Source organism: Thecamonas trahens (genome assembly GCF_000142905.1).
Source record: "Thecamonas trahens ATCC 50062 unplaced genomic scaffold supercont1.20, whole genome shotgun sequence".
NCBI lineage: Eukaryota > Apusomonadida > Apusomonadidae > Thecamonas > Thecamonas trahens.
This window is the reverse complement of record NW_013657660.1, coordinates 173,983-194,737: the sequence shown is the minus strand read 5'-3', so window position 1 is coordinate 194,737 and position 20,755 is coordinate 173,983. Positions and strand designations below refer to the sequence as shown.

Here is a 20,755-nt window from a genome sequence, read left to right as displayed (position 1 = left end):
GTGACGGGCGGGTGAGATAGGTGTGGGTGTGGACGAGGTTGTGTGGGTGTGGTTGGCGTGGTGGAGGGTGGCTCGCAGGGCTGTGATCGCGATCAAGCGGTTGGCGGATGGCGGGTGACGGGTGGCGGACGTTGGCAGACATTGGTGTTTGCGTCTGACGACGACGACGACGGCGACGGCGACGACGACACACTGCACTGGCTGCTCACAGTCGCGGGAAGACAGCAGGTCGAGGAGACATGTCCGACGACGAGCTGCTGCTGTCTGACAGCGACGAGTTGGAGCTGGAGCTGGGGCTGGGGTTGGAGCTGTCCGACGACGACGAGCTCGAGCTCGGCCTCGGCGACGACGACCACGACGACGGACTCGGGCTGGGCGAGCTGGAGCTGAGCGACGACGACGAGGTGCTGGACCTGGGGCTCTCGTCGGGCGAGGGCGACGAGGCGAAGAATCCGGAGCTGGACGCCCTGCTCGCCGAGTCTGACGAGGTTGACGGCTCGGTCGGCTCGTCGGTCCAGCTCTCGGACGGCATGTCCGCACTCGTTGGTGGTTCCGACAACAGCCTCAACAACTTACTGGCCGGCGACGATGACGACGCCCTGCTCCGCGCATCGTCGAGCGACGACGACGATGGCAGTGATGAAAGTGACGACGATGATGGCGATGGCGACGGTGAGCCGCCTGTCGACGTTTCGTCGTTTGACTTTGATGCCTCGGAGATTACTGTGGTCACCGAGGACGACTACGAGGTTGCTGATGTTGAGCCAGTGGCTGTCATGGACGATGCGGAAGCTGAGGATGCGTTTTTGTTGGACGATGGTGTTGTTGGCGGTGGTGGAGACTCTGAGGGCGAGAGTGGAGGCGAGGGTGGCATTGATGGGGGGGAGGGGGAGGCTGAGGCTGTGACCAATGCCGAGCTCGGTCCCGAACCCGTTGTTGAGGATGAGGCTGAGCCCGTTGTTGAGGATGAGGCTGAGCCCGTTGTCGAGGTTGAGGATGAGGATGAGCCCGTCGTTGAGGTCGAGGATGAGGATGAGCCCGTCGTTGAGGTCGAGGATGAGGCTGAGCCCGTTGTCGAGGTTGAGGATGAGGCTGAGCCCGCTGTTGAGGTTGAGGCCGAGGCTGAGCCCGTCGTCGAGGTTGAGTCCAAGGCTGAGCCCGTTGTCGAGGTTGAGTCCAAGGCTGAGCCCGTTGTCGAGGTTGAGTCCAAGGCTGAGCCCGTCGTCGAGGTTGAGTCCAAGGCTGAGCCTGTCGTCGAGACCGAGGCCGAGGCCGCCGCCAGAGCCGAGACCGCGGCCCTCACCAAGACCGAGGCCGAGCACACCACCAAGACCGAGGCCGAGCACACCACCAAGGCCGAGGCCGAGTTCACCACCAAGGCCGAGACCGAGGTCGCCACCAAGGCCGAGACCAGTCTTGAGTCCACGACTCATCCCACTCCCTCGGCCAAAGCCACAACTCCGCACGCCGTCATCCTCGATGACGTGCTGGAGAGCCAGACTCAGGTCCGCGCAACAGAGCCGGACATGGAAGTAGAGTCGGTGTCCGAGCTGGTGCCGTCGCCGCGCGACCGCAAGCCGACCGCGTCCCGCCGCCGTGCGCCGCGACGCGATCGCCCAGAGAGCAGCACCACGCCACGCCGCCGTAAGCGGCGCAAGCATCGCAGCCACAAGCAGACGCCCACAGGCCAGCCTGTTCATCCCAGCATGCTTGCCACCCCACCGCCACCGGCGCCGTACACTCCGCCCAAGCTGCGACTTGACATGACGCCCGCCAAGAGCAACCGACCTGCCGCCTCGCCGGCCCATCTTCTAGCCTCGCTCTCCAAGTCAGCTGCACTCGCGTCGGGCGTCGGTGCTAGCTCACGCAGGGGCTCGGGCCGGAAGGCGACCGGCGGGTCGCTCGGCCGGCGCGCTTCCGACCGCACCAAGCGCGCGCTTGCGCGTGCCAAACAGCGTTGCCGTCGCGACGCACAGATCGAGCACATGGAGCGCAGAGTGGCTGCCCAGGTCTACCGCTCGCGACAAGCCGAGCTAGCAGCGCGACAGGCCGAGGAGGCCGAGCGCGCCGCCGCAGCTCTCGCCTCGGCCTCGTCGCCTGCAGTCCGGTGGAAGCCGGCGGCTCGCTGGAACGAGCGCCGGGTGCCCGAGGCGGCGAGAGCGCGCGTGGGCCATCCGCACCTCGACCCGGCGTACGAGGACCACGTCGCCATGGCTGCCATTCGCGCGCAAGACTATGAGCGCCAGCTCAAGTTCCAAACCGCCAAGGCCAAACTCGAGGCTGAGACGTCCGAGTATGAGCGGGCGCGTGAAGAGCGCAAGCGCCGCGCCGCCGCCATCGACTCGTGGCGCAACTCAAAGCGCCGGGCGAACGGGTCGCGACGCGGAGCCGGCTCTGCCCGCGCCGCCCATGGCTCGCTCACTGATCTGGCCGGCGCCAGGCGCAGCCAGGAACAGTCGCGCGACACCGGGCCCGGCAGAGGCCGCGGGGACGCGCCCGTCCGTGACGACGTCTCGAACGGCTCGGCGTCGAGCGGCGGCGCCGACTCGCAGGCCGACCTGATCTCGTCCCGCAAGCAAAAGCGGGCGGCGGCACGTCTGGAGCGGCTGCTCTCGCTGCGGATGACCCGTGACGAGCTCAAGGACCGCAACATCCTGCGCATCGACCGCGGGGCCAACGTCGCCGCCGCCGCCGCGCCTTCCGGCTTGCCCTCAGCCGGCCACTCTGCTCTTATTGCCAACACCCGGCGCCTCCTGCCGGCGCTGCTGGAGCGGCGGCCATCGATCGACCTCCTCCGCTCGCGCGGTGTCCTCCAGCCGGAGCACTCGACCGTCGAGTTTGCCAAGTTTCAGAAAATGCTCGCCGGCATCGACAAGAACAAGGACGCGTCGCTGGAGGACCTCGACGCTCTCGCCGATAGCATGCAGATTGGTTCCGGCTCGGACGCCGGCTCGGATGAGTCGGGCTCACCGATTCACGAGCGAAGCGGCGTTGGGCTCAGCGGCGGACTCTCCATCGACTTTGACCCGCTTGCCGTCGTCTCACCGGTCGACGACTACGACCAGGATGCCACCGAGAGCATCAAGCCCGACGCACGCATCTGGGATGTGCTCGACTCGGAGCCGCCACTGTACTATAACGCCAAAAAGCGGGTTGCTGGCGGAACAGTCAACCGGCTCGTCGAGTTCCTCACCTTGTCGTCGGGCGTGTCGGACCTCTTCACGCGGGTCTTCTTCCTCACCTACAAGTGTTTCACCACCAAGGTCCATCTCCTCGCCAAGCTACTGGGCCGCTATCTGTATGCTCCGACTGACGGCTCAGTCGACGTCCGCGGTGTCCGCGCCCGGGTCATCTACGTCCTCCGCTTTTGGGTCGAGCACTTTCCGTTCGATTTTGACCGCGCGCCGCGGCTGTTCTCGGAGATTCAGGCGTTTGCATCGACAACCCTCGTCGACGACGGCTTTCTGCAGCACTCGTCGCAACTCCTTGTCGCACTCGACCGTGCCACGTACCAGATCCGGACCCGCAAGGAGGAGGAGCGGCGAGCCAAGGAAACCTTGCCGACACCTGACCTCCTCGCCAAGTACCGTAAGCGCGACATCTGCGCGCTTGATGCCGTCGACGTGGCCAAGCAGCTGACACTGGTCTCGTTCTCGCTCTTCCAGCGCATCCGGCCAAGCGAGCTCATCCGCGTGGTGTGGACCAAGTCTGCGACAGTTGCGCGCGCGCCCAACGTCATGCGCATGATCGCACGGTTCAACGAGCTCTCGGCCTGGGTCCAGCTTGAAATCCTCAAGCGGGAGAAGCCCAAGGATCGGGCGGCAGTCATCACCAAGTTTGTGTACATTGCGCACGAGCTCGTGGCATGCAACAACTTTGACTCGCTCATGTCCATCATCGCCGCCCTTAACTCGGCACCCATCCTCCGGCTCCGCCACTCCCAGGCGCTGATCAAGTCCAAGGTCAAAGCCCGCCTCGCCGCTGTCGAGGATGTCATGTCGTCGCGGCTCAACCACTCCAAGTATCGCTCCATCCTCTTCGGCCTGCCGCGGACAACACCCGCGCTGCCGTACCTCGGCATGTTCCTGCAGGACCTGTTCTTCATCGACGATGGCAACCCAGACATGTATCAGGACAAGCCCGGTGTCGTCAACTTTACCAAGCACCACCAGACGGCCTCGATGATCATGCAGGTTCAGCGGTTCCAGGCAGTTCCGTTCACCTACGACGAAGTCCCATGGATCCGTGCCATCGTCACACAGGCCTCGAGCCTCGACGACAATGGTCTTTACTCTCTCTCCCTCGAGCGTGAACCTCGCCGGTAGCAAACGACCAGATCGACTAAGAAAGAAAAAGAGAGAGTGTGTGAGAGAGTGAGCGTGTTGCGTATGTGCGTGTTGGGCGGAGCGGCCATCAGGCAGGTGAGCTGACACGCCGGTGGCAGGCCAGCCAGCGGTTGGGGGCACCACTTTACCCCCAACATTGGCCACTCACCGCCAAACAGGCACCCTGGACAGCGAACGCCGCACGAGCTCCGGTCAACTGGACGGGCGCACGGTGGAGCATGGGTGGTTGCTGCTGTACGTAGAGTGTGGAAACAGTGGCAAGTGGTAGGCAGTAGTGCCTGTGGCCGGTCTCTGCCGCTGGGAAGACTCGCCTCCTTGCGCCTCGCACCGTGGCCGTGGCGGTCGGGTGGGTGGTCGGGTGGGGGTGGTCAGGCGGGGCGGGCGGGCCATTTTTTGCCGGTGACGGGGCAGACAGCAGGTGGAGGCGGTGAAGAGAAGGAGGGGGGGAGGGGGGGGAGGGGGGGTTGAGCGAGGAAGAGGCTCACGGGGAGAGGGGATGGCATTGGTGGGGAGATAGCCAAGGGGAATGGTGGCGAGGAGGTCGAGCCAAAGTTTGATGATCCCATATACGCCACAGTGGGGGCGGCGGACGGCCCAGCGGCGACGGCGCTGGGCGACCAGCCCAGCGGGGCAGCGGGCGCAGGCTCGCCCAAGGCCGGTCAGGGTGGACCTGGCGAGGTGGGCGGTGGCGGCGACGGTGAGCCGGGCTCGCCCACGCCGGGCGTGGCGGGCGTAGCGGGCGTGGCGGGCGTGGTGGGCGTGGTGGTGTCGGGTACGGCGTCGGACCGCGGGGCGGCGTCGGGCGGAGCGCCCGCCCGCGACTTTGCCTCGCGCGAGGCCGAGCTTGTAGCGCGGCGGCAACGGCCGGGCGCCGATGCCGAGCGGTACGCGCCGTGTTTTGCAGACTCGACGACACTGTTCCGGACAGCGGCTGCCGGCGTCCTGCCCAAGTACGACGTGGTGGAAGGCCGCCGCCGGCGGCGGCGGTTCTTTACCACCCGCGCCCGGCTGCTTGCCGAGGAGCAGCTCGATGTCGATGACGAAGGGGCCGAGCCGCGCGATGGGTCCTCCGGCGGCCCGGCGCCTGCTCGGCGACCGCGTAAGGTCTTTGTGCTGGGCGCTGTGCCCAAGACAAGAGCCAAGGTTGCCCTCGACCGCAGGCTGCGCCGCGCCCGCGAGGAGGAGCGCGGCGTGTACGAGCCGTCGTCGTGGGAGACCATGGACTGCGAGCTCGACGACGACTCGTCGATCCGCACCCTCGCCTCGCGCTCGGCGCTCGACGCCCGCATCCGCTGGGAGGCTTCGCGCCGCATCGACGGCGCCCACTCGCGCGAGCACTCGCCGCCGCGGGTCGTCGACCCGCTCGACGCCTCCAACAAGATTCGCAACGCCCTGAAGATCAGGCGCATGCGCGTCTACCTCGACCGCCTCCGCGCACGCAAGGCCTACATTGTCGACAACCACCGCGAGGAGCAGGGCGCCGTCGAGCTCGTCTTTGCCCAAAAGTACGGCGCCTCGTTTGACGACGTCATCGCCGAGATGGCCAAGTCCGGCGAGCCTGTCGAGCTTCCATGATGTGCCGTAGGTCCGTCCTGTCGAGCTTCCATGATGTGCCGTAGGTCCGTCTTGAACAAAATTGATGAAGTGACCAGCCAGCTGCAGCCACCAGCTCCAGCCGCCAGCTGCAGCCACCAGCTCCAGCCACCAGCCCACCAACCACCACGACCCCACCCCACCCCACCCCCACCCCCACCCCCACCCCCCTCATGCAGTGCTCAGGGTGCAGGTTCGCCCTGGCCACCCCGCCCACCGGTCGCCCCGGCGAGGTCCACCGTGGTGGGCTTGCCTGGCACGCCGCTTGCTGGGCATGCTCGGCCTGTGGCGCAGACTTTGCCCTCCCACCGCGGCCCTCGGGCCCGGTCTTTGACCGCGGCGGCGGCGCCCTGCACTGCCCCGTCTGCTTTGTCCGCAAGGTCAAGGACGAACTCGGCTGGAACGGCCACCTCGCCCCGATGCTTGTTCCCACCGTTGCTCCTGCTCTCGCTGCGCCGCCCCCCCCTGCAGCTGTTGCTGATGCTGCTGCCGCCCCGGACGCTGCTGTAACGCCGGGCCGCGAGCTCTCGGATGGATCCTCGCTCTCGGACATTGAGGTCCCGGACTCGGGCTCGGACTCGGGAGAGCTGGAGTGGTCGTCGGATGGCGAGCAAGGCCAAGTCGCAGCGTCTGCTGACGGCGGCCACGGGAGCAACGACAATGACGACGACAGCGCCCGCCCGCCGCGGAGCCATGCAGGCTCGGTGGCGTCGGCCCTGATGCCGCAACCGGCAGAAAGCTATCTTGAACCGTCGGATGGCTCGGTGCTGGAGGTGCCGGCTGCGCTTGTGGCGCAGCTTAACGCGCAGTTTGTCTCGGTCACCATCAACCCGGCCTTTGACGCCGCAAACTGGGATCCTGCTCTTGCCTGGGCCTCGGTGGCGGAGCCTCGCAGCGAGAGTGAGGCTGAAAGCGGCGACGAAGGTCAGGCCAAGACCAAGGGCAAGATCAAGAGCAGACCAAGGGCAAGACCAAGGGCAAGGTCAAGGATAGGAAGAGCGGCGAGCCAGGTGTCGGCGTGTTCATCACCCACCGCATCGGCGAGACTGCACTCGACGAGGCCGTCACCGAGGTATGCGAGCACGACTTTGAGGCCAAGCTCGCGTCGGCACATGTCTACGTCGACCCGCACGGGAAAGAGCACAAGTACACGTCGTCCGAGTACGCGCCGCGGGCGTTTGCAGCCATCCGGGAAATGTACGGCATTTCGCCGGCCGAGTGGCGCGAGTCGATGGCCGACTCTGCGCTCGTTGGGGGCTCGCTCGGTGCAGGCAAGTCTGGCTCGCTCTTCTGGACCTCGCGCAACCGCGCGTTTGTCATCAAGTCGCTGCCCAAGTCGGAGCTGGTAGTCTGCCTCAAGCTCCTTCGCGAGTACCACGCACATGTGGCAAAGTACCGCGAGACGACACTGCTTCCGCGGTGGTTTGGCCTCTTTAAGATTCAGATCGGCAAGGCTAAGCCCGTCCGGGTTCTCGTCATGAACAATGTGCTGTACACTCAGCTCCCACTCGACGTCGCCTACGACCTCAAGGGCTCGACCAAGGACCGCTTTGTCAAGCCTGAGAAGATCATGCCCGGCACAGGACTTACCGTCCTCAAGGACCTCAACCTCGACCATCCGGTCTACGTCTCGTCCGACGACAAGGCCGTGCTCCTGGACCAGCTCGCCGCCGACATCGCTCTCCTTTCCAACACCCACCGCATCATGGACTACTCGCTGCTGCTCGCTGTCTGCCAGCTGAGCGACGGCGATGAGCCGTTGTCGCCAAGTCGCGAGACCCGTACCGCAACTGCTTCCTCGGTCTCGTCGACGTCAGGCACGCCGCCGCTCGCCCCGGTCTACCGCTCGCAGTGGCAGCAGTTCTGCGGCGGCATGCGTGGCGTCAACGCCAATGGCTCGCCTCGTGACATGGTTTATCTCATCGGGCTCGTCGATACCCTCACTGTGTACGACAACAAGAAGCGCGCCGAGCATGCGCTCAAGGTCGTCCGCGACAAGGGCGGCCGCGAGGGCATGTCCGCCGTCGCACCTGACCTTTACTCGCGCCGCTTCCTCGCCTTTGCCTCGCGCCTCTTCTCGACCCAGGGCGGTCTCGACGGCGACAAGCCGTACAAGCCGGCCGAGCTGCCGACGGATGCCGGGTTAGGCAGCATCGGCTTGAGCGCAAGCACCACGCCGCCGACCGGCTCCGACTCGGAGCCTGAGCTCGGGCCCGAGTCTGACTCTGTCTCCGGCTCTGGCTCTGTCTCCGGACCCGAGTCGGATCCGGGCTCGGCATCTAGTTAGTTTACTCGAGGCTGACAGGCCAGTCGATTTGGACTGCGCCGGCAACAAAGCCGCGGAGGTACTCGAGGGCAGCACGGGCGTGCGGTGACTCGTAGACTTGGGGGAGCGGATGGAGAATGGCATCGGTGTAGATGAGGACAACCTTGTTGCGGGCGCGGGTGACGGCAACGTTGAGCCGCGCGCGCTGATAGATAAACTCGGCCTCGCGAGCGACCTGATGCGGGTCAAAATAGCCGTAGGCAACGACACAGGCCTCGACCTCGCGCCCTTGCATCTTCTCGACAGTGTCGATCGAGCCGGCGAGCGCTCCCTCCAGCGCGGCATCGACCATTGACTTCTGCGAGCGATGCGGAGTGATGACAAACACACCGCCGGCGCTAAACGGCGTCTCTGAGTCGATCGGCCATGCCTGCTCCAGACCGTGGCACATGTCGGCAATGGCTCGGGCCTCAGCGAGGACCAACGACTCGCGCGGCGCGCCCATCCAGCCATCGGGATCGTCGAGGACCAGCCGGACGGCGACCATGGGGAGTTCGGAATCGGCAACAGTGACTACCTGCGGGGCACGGGCGACGAGGTCGGCGTCGAGCTCGTCGGCGGTGAGCGCCAATCGCTGGTTCTTCTGCATGCACTCGTAGTCGGCGTAATAGAGTGCGCGGGTAAACTCGGAGAGGCGCGAGTTCATCCGGTAGTTCTTCTTGAGCAGCGCGACGTGCGGCTGGCCGACGAGGTGGCGGACCATGTCACCGACGTCACCACCCATGGGAATCGCCTTGTTTTCTGCCGTCCGCAGCAGGCACTGCAGGATCGACGAGAACAGCGTCGGCATGCCCGGAACCTGTGGGTAGTCCTGACGGATGATTGGCGGAAGTTGCATGTGGTCGCCGGCGACGATGAGCCGGCCGCCGGTCGCCATCCGCTGGACCGCCAGCGCGGTCTCGGCCACCGGGAGCTGTGAGCCTTCGTCAACGATTAGGAGATCGAACGGCCGTGTGTTGGCCAGTTGCTTGTCGATCTGGTAAACTGTTCCGCCGAGGACGGTAAAGCGCGCGGCAGACATGTCGTCCGATGACGCGAGCTCGCGGTAGGGCGCGGCTGGAACGCCTGCGCGCTGCAGCGGTGTCTCTGGGAGGCCGCCGCTATCGGATGCTTGCGGCGCATCGCCCGTGGTCGACGGCGACATGATCTTGCCGACAAAGACTGCGGCCGGCCAGTCTGGCCCACTCCGATTAGCAATGCCGGCAAATGTCCGCCGCAGCTTGGCGACTCGGGCGAGGAGGTTGTCGATAGCGGCGTTGGTAAAGCCGGTGAGAAGAACGTCGAACGGGGTGTCCATGTTTCCCGCAATAGCCACGCCCTCGATGAGCCGCAGGATGACCAGCGCCAGTGCGTGGGTCTTGCCAGTACCAGGTGGGCCCCAGACAAGCTGTAGCCGCCCACCTGGCCCCTCGCCGATTAGGCTGCGGAGAATGGCGGCCTGTGAGTTGTCGAGCTTGACGTGGCGGTCGATGGCATCGATCCGAATGAGGTCATTGATGGCGGTGTTGCGAGCCTTGACAGCATCGGCGAGGCCCGGCAGGACCGGTGTTGTCGTCGTCGACACTGCCCACGCCACCGGATCAGCAATGAGGTCGAGAAAGGTAGACGTAGAGGCAGCGTCCGAGCCGGGCGTGTCGAGGGCAAACAAGTGCGAGACGACACGCTGGGTAGTAAAGTCGCGGCCGCGCTCACGAAGCACCAAAAGGGTACCGGGCGTGAACCAAGACTTGGCCTTGGCGGCACGCGGCGCCTTGGACGAGGTAAGCACGAGGAGGTCGAGGTTGGCGCTGGCGCCATCAGGCGCGCGGTCGACCCTCGCAATGCCGGCAAACGCCATCGGGAGCGTAAGGCCTTTCGGCCACATGGCTCTGTGGAAGCGGACGTCGGGGAACTTGATAGGCGACATGACGTCGTCACCGCCCACCAGCATCCACGGCCCAAAATCAGGCAGAGTGTCGGCATCGACGTACTCAAGGCCGGCCTCGACGTGGACACGCAGCTGCCAGCCAGTCCACGAGTCAACTTCGTAGGCCGAGTTTTTGGCCCAAACCGGCGGCTTGACAACCGAGACAAGGATGACTTTGCCAGGGTGGGCGCGAGATGGCGGCTCTGCCAGCGTTGATTCCACCGGCGTGTCGCCGTCCCGCCCAGCGAGCACTGCTGTCGCGCCCGGAAAGGCGAGGCGGTCGTCGACGAGCTCAGCCCAAGTCTGCATCATCTCAAACTGGTTCATAAAGATGAGCCGGCGAATCGTCGGGTGGTTGACTCGGAGTGGAAGGACCGGATCGAGCGGCTCGGCTTCGAGAACGAGCGCACCGACAGGACGCGCAAGAGCACGCAGCGCGTCCAACACCGCAGCCAGCGAGTCAAGCTTGGTGGCAAGTCGGATGGCGGCCGAGCCGCGAGCGCCGCTGCGCATCTCTGGCGAAGGGTCGGCGAGGCCTCGGAAGGCATCATAAATCGCGTCAAGAGAAGTGTCGATGCTCGATGCCGAAGGCGAGACGAGCCGGCTGTGGACATCGGAGAGGGTGTAGTAGCCCGGGACCGGAAGTACAACGAGCTCGGCGACAGCTTGCTCGAGAGCGGTGAGACGCGATGCGGTGGAGAACGAGTCGTGGCCGCGCTGTACGGCGAGCTTGAGCATGGCCTTCAAGTCCTTGGCAGAATCGTCGGGTGAATGCGGCACGCCGAAGCGCTCCAGCCGCTCAATCACCTCGTGCTTGCGCAGCTTGGAGATGCCCGACTCTAGAGCGGCGCCGATTCGATCGGGCAGAACCGAGGTGGCGAGGATGTTGGCATCGTTGACAAAGGTGAGCGCGAGTCGCTCAGCTGCCGCAGCAGCGACGGGATCCGCCGATGAAGCAGCGACACGGAGGACAGCCGAAAGGAGTGCATAGCGCTCATCGCGACCCCAGACATAGACGTGGAGCGAGCGGTGGGGCGCGTCGAGAACATTCGGCCGTTCCGCGGCAGCTGCGTCGAGTGCCTGAGTCAGGCCGGTGACCAGAGCCTCGGCAGCAGCCAGCGGCGCGGCGTAGACCTCGCTCGGCGCGGCAAGGTGCCAGGCGAGCGGGAGCTGAGCAGACTTGTCTTCTTGGTTGTGGTCAAGCAGTCGGAACGACCAAGCAAACACGGCGGATGAAAACGGATCCACCGCGAGGGTAACAACGAGGGCAAGGTCCTCGGCGATCGGGACATGCCGGGAGCGGACACCGGGGACAACGACAGGCTTATCGCACTCGTAGGCGGCGGCCACGCCCGGGGGAAGGAGCTGAGGGGAGTCTGCAATGATGCGGGAGAACTCGCCAGAGGCCGGCGAACCGCCGAGCGTGTGGCGAAGCGCAGCATGGGCCGACGCTGACAGGTACGGGATCTTGGAGATGGTGTCATCGGCAAGGGTGCGCGATCGGCAGTCGGCCTGATACTCGCAGGTCTTGCACACCTCGGCGAGCCGGTAGTCAGCCGATGCGAGGCCAGCGGCGACAAGCGGGGGAGGCGGGTGTCGATAAAGTCTGTGAGGAGGTCTGTGAGGAGCGAGAGACGGAAGACATCGAGCGGAGCGTTCGGTCGCCATACCGCACCGACGTGCGCCACAGGGACCAATGCTGAGAGCGGGATAGTGGGACCGGCGTTGTGCGGAAGTGCCCACGGTGGAAGGGCAGCGGCAGGAACTGTGACGTCGTCAAGGAGCGGGGCAAGGGCGAGGGCGTAGAACGCGACCTGCATCTGGTGCGATAGCTTGAGGCGCTTGGACGACTTGGCGTCGATAATAACGATTTCCAGAGGCGCATCGTGCGGTGCACCGGGCGGTGCAGGGCGGATGAGCAGAAAGTCGGGCTCCCATGAGCCCCACGTGACGCCCGGGACCTGAAACGGGACACCTGTAAACCGCGGATGGTAGATGTAGTGACCCGGGCGGAGATCAACCGAGTCAGCGAGCTCGCGGTGGGGCACCAGACGGTCATCAAGCCTTTGGGCGAGATCGCTGGCTGACGCCGTGGCTGCCAGGAGCGCCATGACTGTGTCCGCGATCATTTCCAGCGGAACGGCGTCGGCAGCGTCCGATCCTACACCTGCAGCGGCGATGGAAGCATTGATACCATCCTCGAACAGCACACCGCGTGCAAAGGTGGCACCAGTCAGTGACTCGATATCTGGAAGGTCCGGTACCGGCACGAGAGTTGGCGTGGCGGTAGGATGAGAGCCAGCCGTGGCGGAGGAAGGCGACGATGAGCTTGCTCGGGCTGCGCGGTCTGTGCCCCTGCGGAGGAGAAAGTACTCGCAGTGGTTGTAGAAGAAGGCACCGAGGGATGAAGCCGAGAGGCGGACGGGGGATGGGGAGGGCGGGTCCATCTGTGGGTGTGGTGGGTGTGGTGGGTGTGGTGAGGTGGTGGCAGCCATGGCCGGTTCCACCGCTCTCTCGTGTTCTGTGTGCCTCGGGCACGTGTGGGTGGCTGTGCGGGTGGGCGAATATGGCAGCAAGCATGGATGGGTCTGATGATATGGGCTGGTGTGGATATGGCGCGGGGGTGGTGGGAGAGGATGAGGGTGGTGGCGAGGGCAGGGGCGAGGATGGAAGCGGGGACGGGAGCGCGAGCGAGAGCTACTCAGAGCTGTCGGTGATCGAAATGGACGAGTCGTCGTCGGTGCAATCGGGATCGGGGTCGGGATCGAGGTCAGGATCGGCGGCGCTTGAGGGCGACCGGAGGGTGATGATGAGCAGGGGACAAAGGCGGGCGGCGCGACGGAGCAAGACAGCAGTGGTGGTCGAGTGGCGGGCGCTGACAGCCGAGGAGCTGGACGAGGCACTGGCGGGCAAGGTGAGGAAGGTGACGCAGGTGTTTGCGCTGCCGCGACTGGTGGCGCTGCGGGTGCTGCAGCGATACAGATACGAGACAGATCGGGTGGTCGAGGCGCTGGTGAGCAGGCCCGAGGCTGTGGCGGCGAGCGTTGGCCTGACCTCGTTGGACGAGCTTCAGGGTGCAGGGCCAGGTAGTGAGACCGGGCCAGCTGATGGCGACGTTGTCTGCGGCGTTTGCTACTGCGAGGTAGCGATGAACGAGAGTCACACGCTGCGATGCGGGCACCGGTTCTGTTATGCTTGCTGGAGGATACACGTGGAGATGGAGGTTCGCGAGGGCCGGGCGGCGGGGCTGGCGTGCATGGGCTCGGATGCGGTGTCGAACGCGCGGTGCAGTGTTGGCGTTGACGACTTTGTGGTGGAGAGGTTTGTGCTTGGCAAAGCACGCGTTGCGGGGCGGTACAAGCGGTTCTTGCGCGAGTCGTATGTGTCGGGCAACCCGTACATCAAGTGGTGCCCGTTTGAGGGATGCGAGTGCGCGGTTGAAGTCGATCTCCACGACGCAGCCGTGAGTGTCGAGTGCCACGCCGGACATCTGTGGTGCTATCGGTGTAGCCACGAGGCGCATGTGCCGGCGTCGTGCGAGCAGGTCAAGACGTGGCTGACAGAAGTGCGTGAAGAGTCGGCCAACGACAACTGGATCGTGGTCAACACCAAAGCGTGCCCCAAGTGCGGGGTGGCGACCGAGAAGAACGGTGGGTGCAACCGCATCGGGTGCGCCAAGTGCTCGATCCACTGGTGCTGGCTGTGTGGGATCTCGTCTCCAACGCCAGAGTTGATCTACTCGCACGGTTGTGGCAAGTTTGAGGAAGAACAAAGCGAGACGATTCAAACGCGCAAGACGGCGGCGGCCGAGATGGCGCGCTTCACTCACTACGCCGACCGGTACAACAATCATCATGTCTCTCGCGAGTTTGCGCAGAAGCTTGCAGCGTCGCTCGGGAACATGATCACCAGCAGCAGCAGCAGCACGACTGGCGGCGGAAGTAGCGAGATGCGGCGGACCATGGCGGAGCAGCTGGCGGGAGCAGCAAAGGCCCATCTCCGGGCGCGAACAGCGCTCAAGTGGTCGTACGTGTTTGGGTTCTACTGTCGACGCGGGACGCGGCAGCTGGAGCTATTTGAGTTTACGCAAGAGGCGCTCGCCAAGGAGGTGGAGCAACTGGCGTCTGCTCTCGAAGACGACGAAGACAACGTCGAGCCCGCTGACGTCGTCCGGCTCGCGCATCTAGTCGAGCATCGGCTGGATGGCATGCAGAGAACGGTGGCCGAGGGCATGCAGATGGCTGCCGAGTCGGGCGGGGTACAAGAGAGTAGTGAGGCTGGCCCGAGTGGAGTATGTGTCGGGGCAAAACGCAAGCGGGAAGGCGTTGCCGCGGAAAGGGAAGCGCCGGCGGTTGTAGATCCCACGACCGAGCTCGACCGTGATTTGGAGGCAGCGCTGGCGGCATCACTGATGTGAGGGTGGAGGAGGGGCGGAGCGGGCGGATCGCCACTCGGACTCGCGGTTCTCAAGCTGAGCGAGGTAGGCCATGACCTTGCGGAGCACGCCTGGGGCTTGGGTGTCATGCTCGGCGGCAAGGGCCGGGTCAAGCGCGGCGAGCTTGGAGCGAAGCGAATCGTTGGTGGAGAGAAGGAACTTGAGGATAGCGACCCAGGTGTCGAGGTCAACGTCACGGGCGTCGAGCTCTGCGGCCATATCGACACAGAGCTTGGAGCGGGCTTCGAGGTGCTCAAGGGTAAAGTCGATGTTGGACTCGATGGAGGCGACCATCTGCTTGACGTAGTCGACAAAGGCGCGCTGCGAGGCAAAGGCAGACATCGGGGCGAGCTCGGTGTCAAAGTGAGCGGTCTCGTCGGGAATGCCACCAAGATCGAGGCGGGCGGCGTAGCCCGCGGCGGCGGCCTTGGTCTCGGCCTTCAGCTTGGCAAGAAGGTGGACCGGTTGAGTCGACTTGGAGTAGACACGGTGGAAGAGCTGGTGGAAAAAGTCGAGGACGTCTTGAGCGGGCGGCTGAGACTGAGGCTGCGGCTGCGGATGCGGCTCGGCCGCGCGTTGATCAGCGGCAGCGGCGAGGGCCTGGTTCTGTGCCACAAGGTCGGCCATGACCGACTCGTACTCGGCGAGCTTGGACTCGAGGGCGGCAATGCGGGCCGACGACGCGGGGTCAGGCAGCGGTGACGAGGCCACCGGCTGCGGCGCAAGCGTCTGCGGAGGCGGATCGTCTGCGGCAACGGTGTTGACCTGTGCGTGCGTGGATATGTGCATGGCGCGCTGCGCGTACTGCAGAGTGGAAAGCGACTCATCGCGGTTGGCGCGCGCCGGTCCGACAGTGGCGATGAGGGCGGTGATGGACGAGCCGTCGAGGCACGACTGGAGAAGCTTGGTGAGGATGGAGTCGCGCCAGGGAACATGAACGGTGCGGCGGCGCTCAGCCTTTGCGGCGATGACATTACCGAGGGCAGAGAGCGATTGGTTGATGAACTTGGCTTCTTGCAGGCGGAGGCCAGACGAGGTGGTCTTCTTCACCCGCTCGGAGCCGGCGAGGTCGACGAGAAGGAGGCGGGACGAAGTGAGCGAGGACTGGCCCTCGGCGACGATGTCGACAGCTAGCATGACGTGAGAGCGGGATGAGGTGGCGTTCATCAGGGTCGAGGCCATGACCCGTGATTCGAGGCCGCGCGCGACGGCGGCCATGGCCTCGGCCTCGGACGCGACGACAGCCGTGGTGAGGCCGGGGATGTGGAAGCCGCGCTCGCGCGACTCGCGGACGGCAAGGTCCTCGTTTCCGGGATCAAGCAAGTCGTAGACGCGGTCACAGTAGACCTGCACAAACGAGAGGGTGACCTCGACCGAGTCGTCGACGGCAGCAAAGATTTGGGCGAGGGCGCGCGGGACAACACCTGCCGACTCGGGCCGAGCCGCATCGTGCTGCAGCATGCCGAGTGTGTATGTTTTCCCGGTCCCCGTCTGGCCATAAGCAAGCACGGCGCCGTTGTATCCGCTGATGACCTTGGCAACAACCGGAGCGGCAACGGCAGAGTAGAGATCTGCCTGCGAGGTGCCCGGACCAAAGGCGGCGTCGAACTTGAAGTCGCGCTCGTAGGCCGGCCAGTGGAGCGAGGCAAAGTCACCAGCGGTGGAGACGACAGCGGCATAGTCGGGCTCTCCGGCTTCCGACGCAAATGGCGGGCGGACACGAACATAGCCATGGACCCGTGACTCGAGTGGTGCCCGTGCCGGCAGCGGCATGGCCTTGGCGCCTGTCCTGCTCCGTCCGCAAAATTTGAATGTATTTGTCTTTGGCGCCGGCGCAGCCCCCGGCACGGCAGGCGCGGGCATGGCATTGGTCTTGTTGGCGAGCGGGACGCGGCGATGTGGGGCGAACGGGGTCTTTGTCCCAGCTCTAAACCAGCCATTGGTGGATGCTGCGGAGGCCATGTCGTAAGAGAAAGAAGGAGCGAGTGGGTGGGTGTGCGGAGGTGGCGTGGGTGGAGTGTGCTGGGTTGGGTCGGAGTTGGTGTCGGACACAGGGCACTCGTCTTACTTGGCCGCCAAGCACGGGGCCGGCTGCGATGGAGTGTGATGACGAATTGGGCAAAAGTGGAGGTGGCCGCGGGCGGAAGGAGAAGGCGATGGCAGAAGCGGAGGTGGTGGCAGTGGTGGCGGTGGGACGGGCGGCCAAGTGGGTGGCCGCACTGGGGCTGCAGTCCGGGCACGGGACAAAGTCGGTCTCGGTGGCGAGCGTGGCGGTGTCGGGGTTGGAGGCTGCGGTGGGCGTGGCCGGAGTGGTCGTCGGACAGGCGGGTACAGGGACCGCAAGCGGGGCGGTGGTAGAGGCGGCGCGGAGTGGCAGTGGCGGTGCAATCGTCGTGGTCGAGGCAGGCGAGACCGGCGCGGTGGCTAGCGGCGCGGCATGGGCGCGGAGCGCGATGGAGGAAAGCGTGCGGGTGCTGGTCGTAGCAGGCGAGTCTAGCCCCGAGGATGAGACGAATGCGGCACTGGCGGATGTAGCGGTGCTGGCGGCGTGCGGCAGCGCGGACGAAGCGCGACAGAGGGTGATGATGGTTCGCGCGCGCGGCAACTCCGAGGCTCAGGCTGCCATCGTCGAGGCCCTGGTGGCGATGGCGGTAGCTGGCGTCCTGAGCGACCGACTCTTACCGACAGTGTGGGCCTTTCCGCAATTTCCGGTCGTGTCGGCACGGTTCGCAAGGTGCGACGCCAATAGGCTCGGCGCCGGCCTGCGAGGTGCGCTCGGCCTGGATGAGAGCAGGGCGAGCCGGGTCTACACCGGATTCGTGTCGTGCCGCGCGAGAGCGACGACACGGAAAGCCGCGGCAAAGGTGAGCGAGACGGCAGTCGCTGCGAGCATGGAGCTCGGAGTGGTTGCTCAGTGTGACGGCCGGGTCGGGCTGGCTGATGGCGCGCTGATGCCACTCGGGACGTGGCTCCGCGAGCCGGCACTGGCCGGGCACGCCGAACGTGAGGCGTACTTTGACGCGTGGCTCGAGGGCGATGCGCAGTCTGGGCGCGTATTCGACGCTGTGGTCGAGTGCGTCGGGTTTGGGCTCGACGCGTGCGCTGTTACCGACCTGCACGCAAGCTGGACGACGCTAGCGGCGACACTGGGCGATGCGATGCGGGTTGGCGATGTGGGGAAGTATGGCGAGGCCGTGCTGGCCGGCGCGCAGGCGATGTGCAGCGAGGTCGGCGGGTGGATGAAAGGCTTGGAGGCAGGGCTGTAAACAGGTGTTTCACGGGGACGACAGAGGTGTGCGGCGGGAGGGACGAACGGCGTCGCGGGTGGCAAAGAGCAAGCCGAGAGAGGCGGCGGTGGCCTGGACGCGGTCGAGGCGCTGGCGGCCGGCCGAGACAGACGGATCAAAGAGGACGAGGCCGGCGGAGCGAGCAAGTGACTCTGCATAGGTGCGGAGGTCGGAAGCAGAGGCAGAGGGACCGAGGGCGGCAGCGGTGAGGCGGGCGAGCATGCGGACACTCAGCGTGTACCACATGCGCTTGTAGCCGCGGACCGGTGCGGCCGGGTCGAGGTCGATGGAGGCCGGCTTGAGGACGGCACGAAGGAGCTGGGTGGCGGTGTCGAGCTCGACGGCACCCAGGCGGGCGGTGACGGCGAGGATGGCATCAGCGAGATCAGGGTCGGCCTTGAGCGGCGGAGGTGGAAGGAGCGAGAGCGAGTCGGAAAGAAGGGCGACGGCGTGGGCGGGCCCCTGGATGGAGGCGGCACGGGCGGCACCAAGCTCGGTCTGCCACAGCTCGGCCGGCGAGACCTTGGAGCGGAGCGCGCCGGCAACAAAGGCTGGGTAGAGGCTGCGGAGCGAGCCAGTACCGGACTCGAGGGCATGAAGCAGGAGGTTGAGGTCGGGATGGCCAGAGTGGAGGCGGGCAAGAATGCGGAGCGTTTCGAGCGCCAGCGGCTGCGACGGGAGAAGATTGACAATGAGCCGCGGCGAGGTTAGGGGATCGATGCGGAGGGCGGCGATGAGGTCGAGCCACTGGTCAACGGTGGCGGAGGAGGCCCAGGCGGTGCGGACGGCGGCGAGGACGGGAGCGAGACGGGTATGGAGCGGCGGCGGCGGCGAGGTCGGCGGCTCCACTTCTGCAGCGGTGACAGCGGCAAGGCCGAGGTACTGCGACATTGGGGCGGGAGCGAGGGCGGAAGCACCAACGTTGAGGATGGGCAGGACGAGCTCCCATTGCATGCGGGCAGACGAGGCCGAGCCCGAGTCGAGCTTGGATTGGAGGTAGTCTTGAAAGACGTCGATCATGGAGCTGAGGACCGGGCGGGCAGCGGATGGGGCAGCGGCGACCTCAGCGTCGAGAACGCGGAGGGCGAGCATGTACGAGTGATCATCGAGCGGGGTGGTGAGTTCAGCGCGCGAGGTCCAGAGAGCAAGCGCCCGCTGGCGTGCGGCAGAAGAGGCCGGCGCGAGCGAAGCGAGGAGCCGAAGGAACTCGTTGAATACCCTGGTATGCGGCGGTATGCCGCGGAGGTGCATGGCGGCGTAGAGGGCGTCGCCGAGGGCGACGAGGTCGGGCGGCGGCGGCGCGGCCCGCGAGCGAGAGAGGGTGCGGAGGGCGGTGAAGAGCGACGCAAAGGTGGCCGGGGTGGGCGCAGCGTTGCCACCTTCGGCATCCATCCGTTCAAGCACCCGCATGCCGAGCGGAAGCTGGCCGGATGCAAGGGCAAGGGCGGAGAGCGAGGCGTAGTGGACCGCAGTCGGTGACACGCGCGCACGCGCGTGCATGTGGTCAGAGAGCGAAAGCGCGAGCGCAAGGCGATCGGCCGGCGGCGGTGCAGTCCGGCGCGGCGAGGCGAGTGCGAGCATGAGGCTGCCGTAGAGATGGGCCGACGGCTCGTGGAGCAGCGCGTTGTCGAGGACGGCCGAGACCGCAGAGTGGAGGTCGTCGTCGGATCCGCGGGCAAGGACCTCGATGTACGCGCGCTCGGCAATGTCGTCGAGAGCGGCAGGCTGGGAGTCACGCCAGGCGCGGGCGGCGCCCACGTCCGAGTGCAGGAGGGCGGCGAGCATGGCGTAGCGGAGCGAGTACGCGTCGGGTGAGGTGGCCGACGACGCGCAGAGCTCGTCAAAGACAGCACGGAGGCGGGCGTAGGGCGCACGGGCCGGGAACCTGGCCTTGGCCAGGCCGTAGAGTGAGGCGAGCTGTGCGTTGTAGGCGCGTGTCAGGGCGCGGGCCTTGGACCTGGGCTTGGGCTTGGGCTTTGGCTCGGGTTGCGGGGGAGGCGGAGTACGCGGCGCAGAGGCGAGGAAGCGTGGGGTGATGGCGATAGCGAGGCGTGAGGCAGAGAGGGATGTGAAGCTGATACGGAGCATGTGGTGACGGGAAGGGGAGGGGGGGGGGGATGGATGGATGGGAGGGGTGTTGGGCGGTGTAGGTATTGGGGAAGAGGGAGTGCAGGCGGTGAGTCGGGTTGGAGGAGGAGGAGGAGGAGGAGGGGGGATGCCTCGATCCAGGTCCACATTCATAGATCGGGTGGATGTAGCCAGTGGGATGCAGAGTGCGGTACGCATTGATGTGGTGGTGGTGGGTCATTTAACAGTGTCCCATCATGGCCTGGATGTGCATGCCTGGATATGCCGGGGGATCTGCTGGCGGGGGTGAGTCGGCGGTGGGCTGTGGGTGTCTCTGGTGACAGCCATCCATCCATCCATTCGTTGGGGTTGGGGCCGGTGGGGTTGGTGGTGGGCGGAGGTGGCGGTGGAGAGGGGGGGGGGGGGGGGGGGGGGGGGGCGGGAGATAGTTGTGGCAAGAGGGTGGACAAGGGCACACACTTGACTTGGGGTTGCTTATACACCGTTGGATCATGGAGGCAGACGCAGAGCGGGTTCAGGTCGTCACCCACGACGAGCAGCAGCGGCCGCTGTCCGGGACCGAGGTCCAGGGCATCATCGCCAGCTTTATGGCCTCCGACCCAGTGCTCCCGGCGGACAAGCTCCTCCAGCTGCACTCGCTCAAGGCGGCGCTGCAGTACGATGGCATCGACGGAGAGGCTGCGGGCACGGGCGCCGGGACACAGAGCGAGGAATAACAAGCGTTGCGATGGGAGTCGATGGGAGGCGATGGGGGATAGGAGGAGGAGGATGGAG

The 20,755-nt window shown here is 65.8% G+C and overlaps 9 protein-coding genes across 9 annotated transcripts; 6 read left to right on the top strand and 3 right to left on the bottom strand.

The window, feature by feature from the left end:
• Positions 1-239: 239 nt before the first annotated feature.
• AMSG_11812 (uncharacterized protein) lies at positions 240-4,362 on the top strand (the record flags this gene model as incomplete). Its single annotated transcript, XM_013902994.1, has 3 exons — positions 240-749; positions 894-1,139; positions 1,230-4,362. The coding sequence occupies 3 exons, from the start codon at positions 240-242 to the stop codon at positions 4,323-4,325; spliced, it is 3,852 nt and encodes a 1,283-aa protein (XP_013758448.1). The 3' UTR covers positions 4,326-4,362.
• A 202-nt stretch (positions 4,363-4,564) lies between these two features.
• On the top strand, positions 4,565-5,924 carry AMSG_11811 (uncharacterized protein; the record flags this gene model as incomplete). The annotated part of the gene is made up of 2 exons (XM_013902993.1): positions 4,565-4,568; positions 4,945-5,924. 2 exons carry the CDS (start codon positions 4,565-4,567, stop codon positions 5,919-5,921), a joined length of 981 nt encoding a protein of 326 aa, XP_013758447.1. The 3' UTR covers positions 5,922-5,924.
• Positions 5,925-6,112: 188 nt separating this feature from the next.
• AMSG_04632 (uncharacterized protein) lies at positions 6,113-8,439 on the top strand (the record flags this gene model as incomplete). The annotated part of the gene is made up of 3 exons (XM_013902853.1): positions 6,113-6,863; positions 6,893-8,048; positions 8,087-8,439. 3 exons carry the CDS (start codon positions 6,113-6,115, stop codon positions 8,142-8,144), a joined length of 1,965 nt encoding a protein of 654 aa, XP_013758307.1. The 3' UTR covers positions 8,145-8,439.
• Positions 8,212-12,618, bottom strand: AMSG_04631 (AAA ATPase; the record flags this gene model as incomplete). Its single annotated transcript, XM_013902852.1, has 2 exons — positions 8,212-11,707; positions 11,815-12,618. The coding sequence occupies 2 exons, from the start codon at positions 12,616-12,618 to the stop codon at positions 8,228-8,230; spliced, it is 4,284 nt and encodes a 1,427-aa protein (XP_013758306.1). The 3' UTR covers positions 8,212-8,227.
• Positions 12,619-12,893: 275 nt separating this feature from the next.
• AMSG_04630 (ariadne-1) lies at positions 12,894-14,529 on the top strand (the record flags this gene model as incomplete). Its single annotated transcript, XM_013902851.1, has 3 exons — positions 12,894-12,974; positions 13,020-14,457; positions 14,510-14,529. The coding sequence occupies 3 exons, from the start codon at positions 12,894-12,896 to the stop codon at positions 14,527-14,529; spliced, it is 1,539 nt and encodes a 512-aa protein (XP_013758305.1).
• AMSG_04629 (uncharacterized protein) lies at positions 14,015-16,379 on the bottom strand (the record flags this gene model as incomplete). The annotated part of the gene is made up of 1 exon (XM_013902850.1): positions 14,015-16,379. The coding sequence occupies one exon, from the start codon at positions 16,377-16,379 to the stop codon at positions 14,577-14,579; it is 1,803 nt and encodes a 600-aa protein (XP_013758304.1). The 3' UTR covers positions 14,015-14,576.
• Positions 16,380-16,762: 383 nt separating this feature from the next.
• AMSG_04628 (uncharacterized protein) lies at positions 16,763-17,875 on the top strand (the record flags this gene model as incomplete). The annotated part of the gene is made up of 1 exon (XM_013902849.1): positions 16,763-17,875. The coding sequence occupies one exon, from the start codon at positions 16,763-16,765 to the stop codon at positions 17,870-17,872; it is 1,110 nt and encodes a 369-aa protein (XP_013758303.1). The 3' UTR covers positions 17,873-17,875.
• On the bottom strand, positions 17,868-19,981 carry AMSG_04627 (uncharacterized protein; the record flags this gene model as incomplete). Its single annotated transcript, XM_013902848.1, has 1 exon — positions 17,868-19,981. One exon carries the CDS (start codon positions 19,979-19,981, stop codon positions 17,882-17,884), a length of 2,100 nt encoding a protein of 699 aa, XP_013758302.1. The 3' UTR covers positions 17,868-17,881.
• A 458-nt stretch (positions 19,982-20,439) lies between these two features.
• On the top strand, positions 20,440-20,714 carry AMSG_04626 (uncharacterized protein). Its single transcript, XM_013902847.1, has one exon. It carries the CDS (start codon positions 20,473-20,475, stop codon positions 20,695-20,697), a length of 225 nt encoding a protein of 74 aa, XP_013758301.1. The 5' UTR covers positions 20,440-20,472; the 3' UTR covers positions 20,698-20,714.
• The last annotated feature ends 41 nt before the right edge of the window (positions 20,715-20,755 follow it).

Excerpts from the sequence above, each read along its gene's own strand:
- AMSG_04626 (XM_013902847.1), top strand. The coding sequence starts at position 20,473 with ATGGAGGCAGACGCAGAGCGGGTTCAGGTCGTCACCCACGACGAGCAG.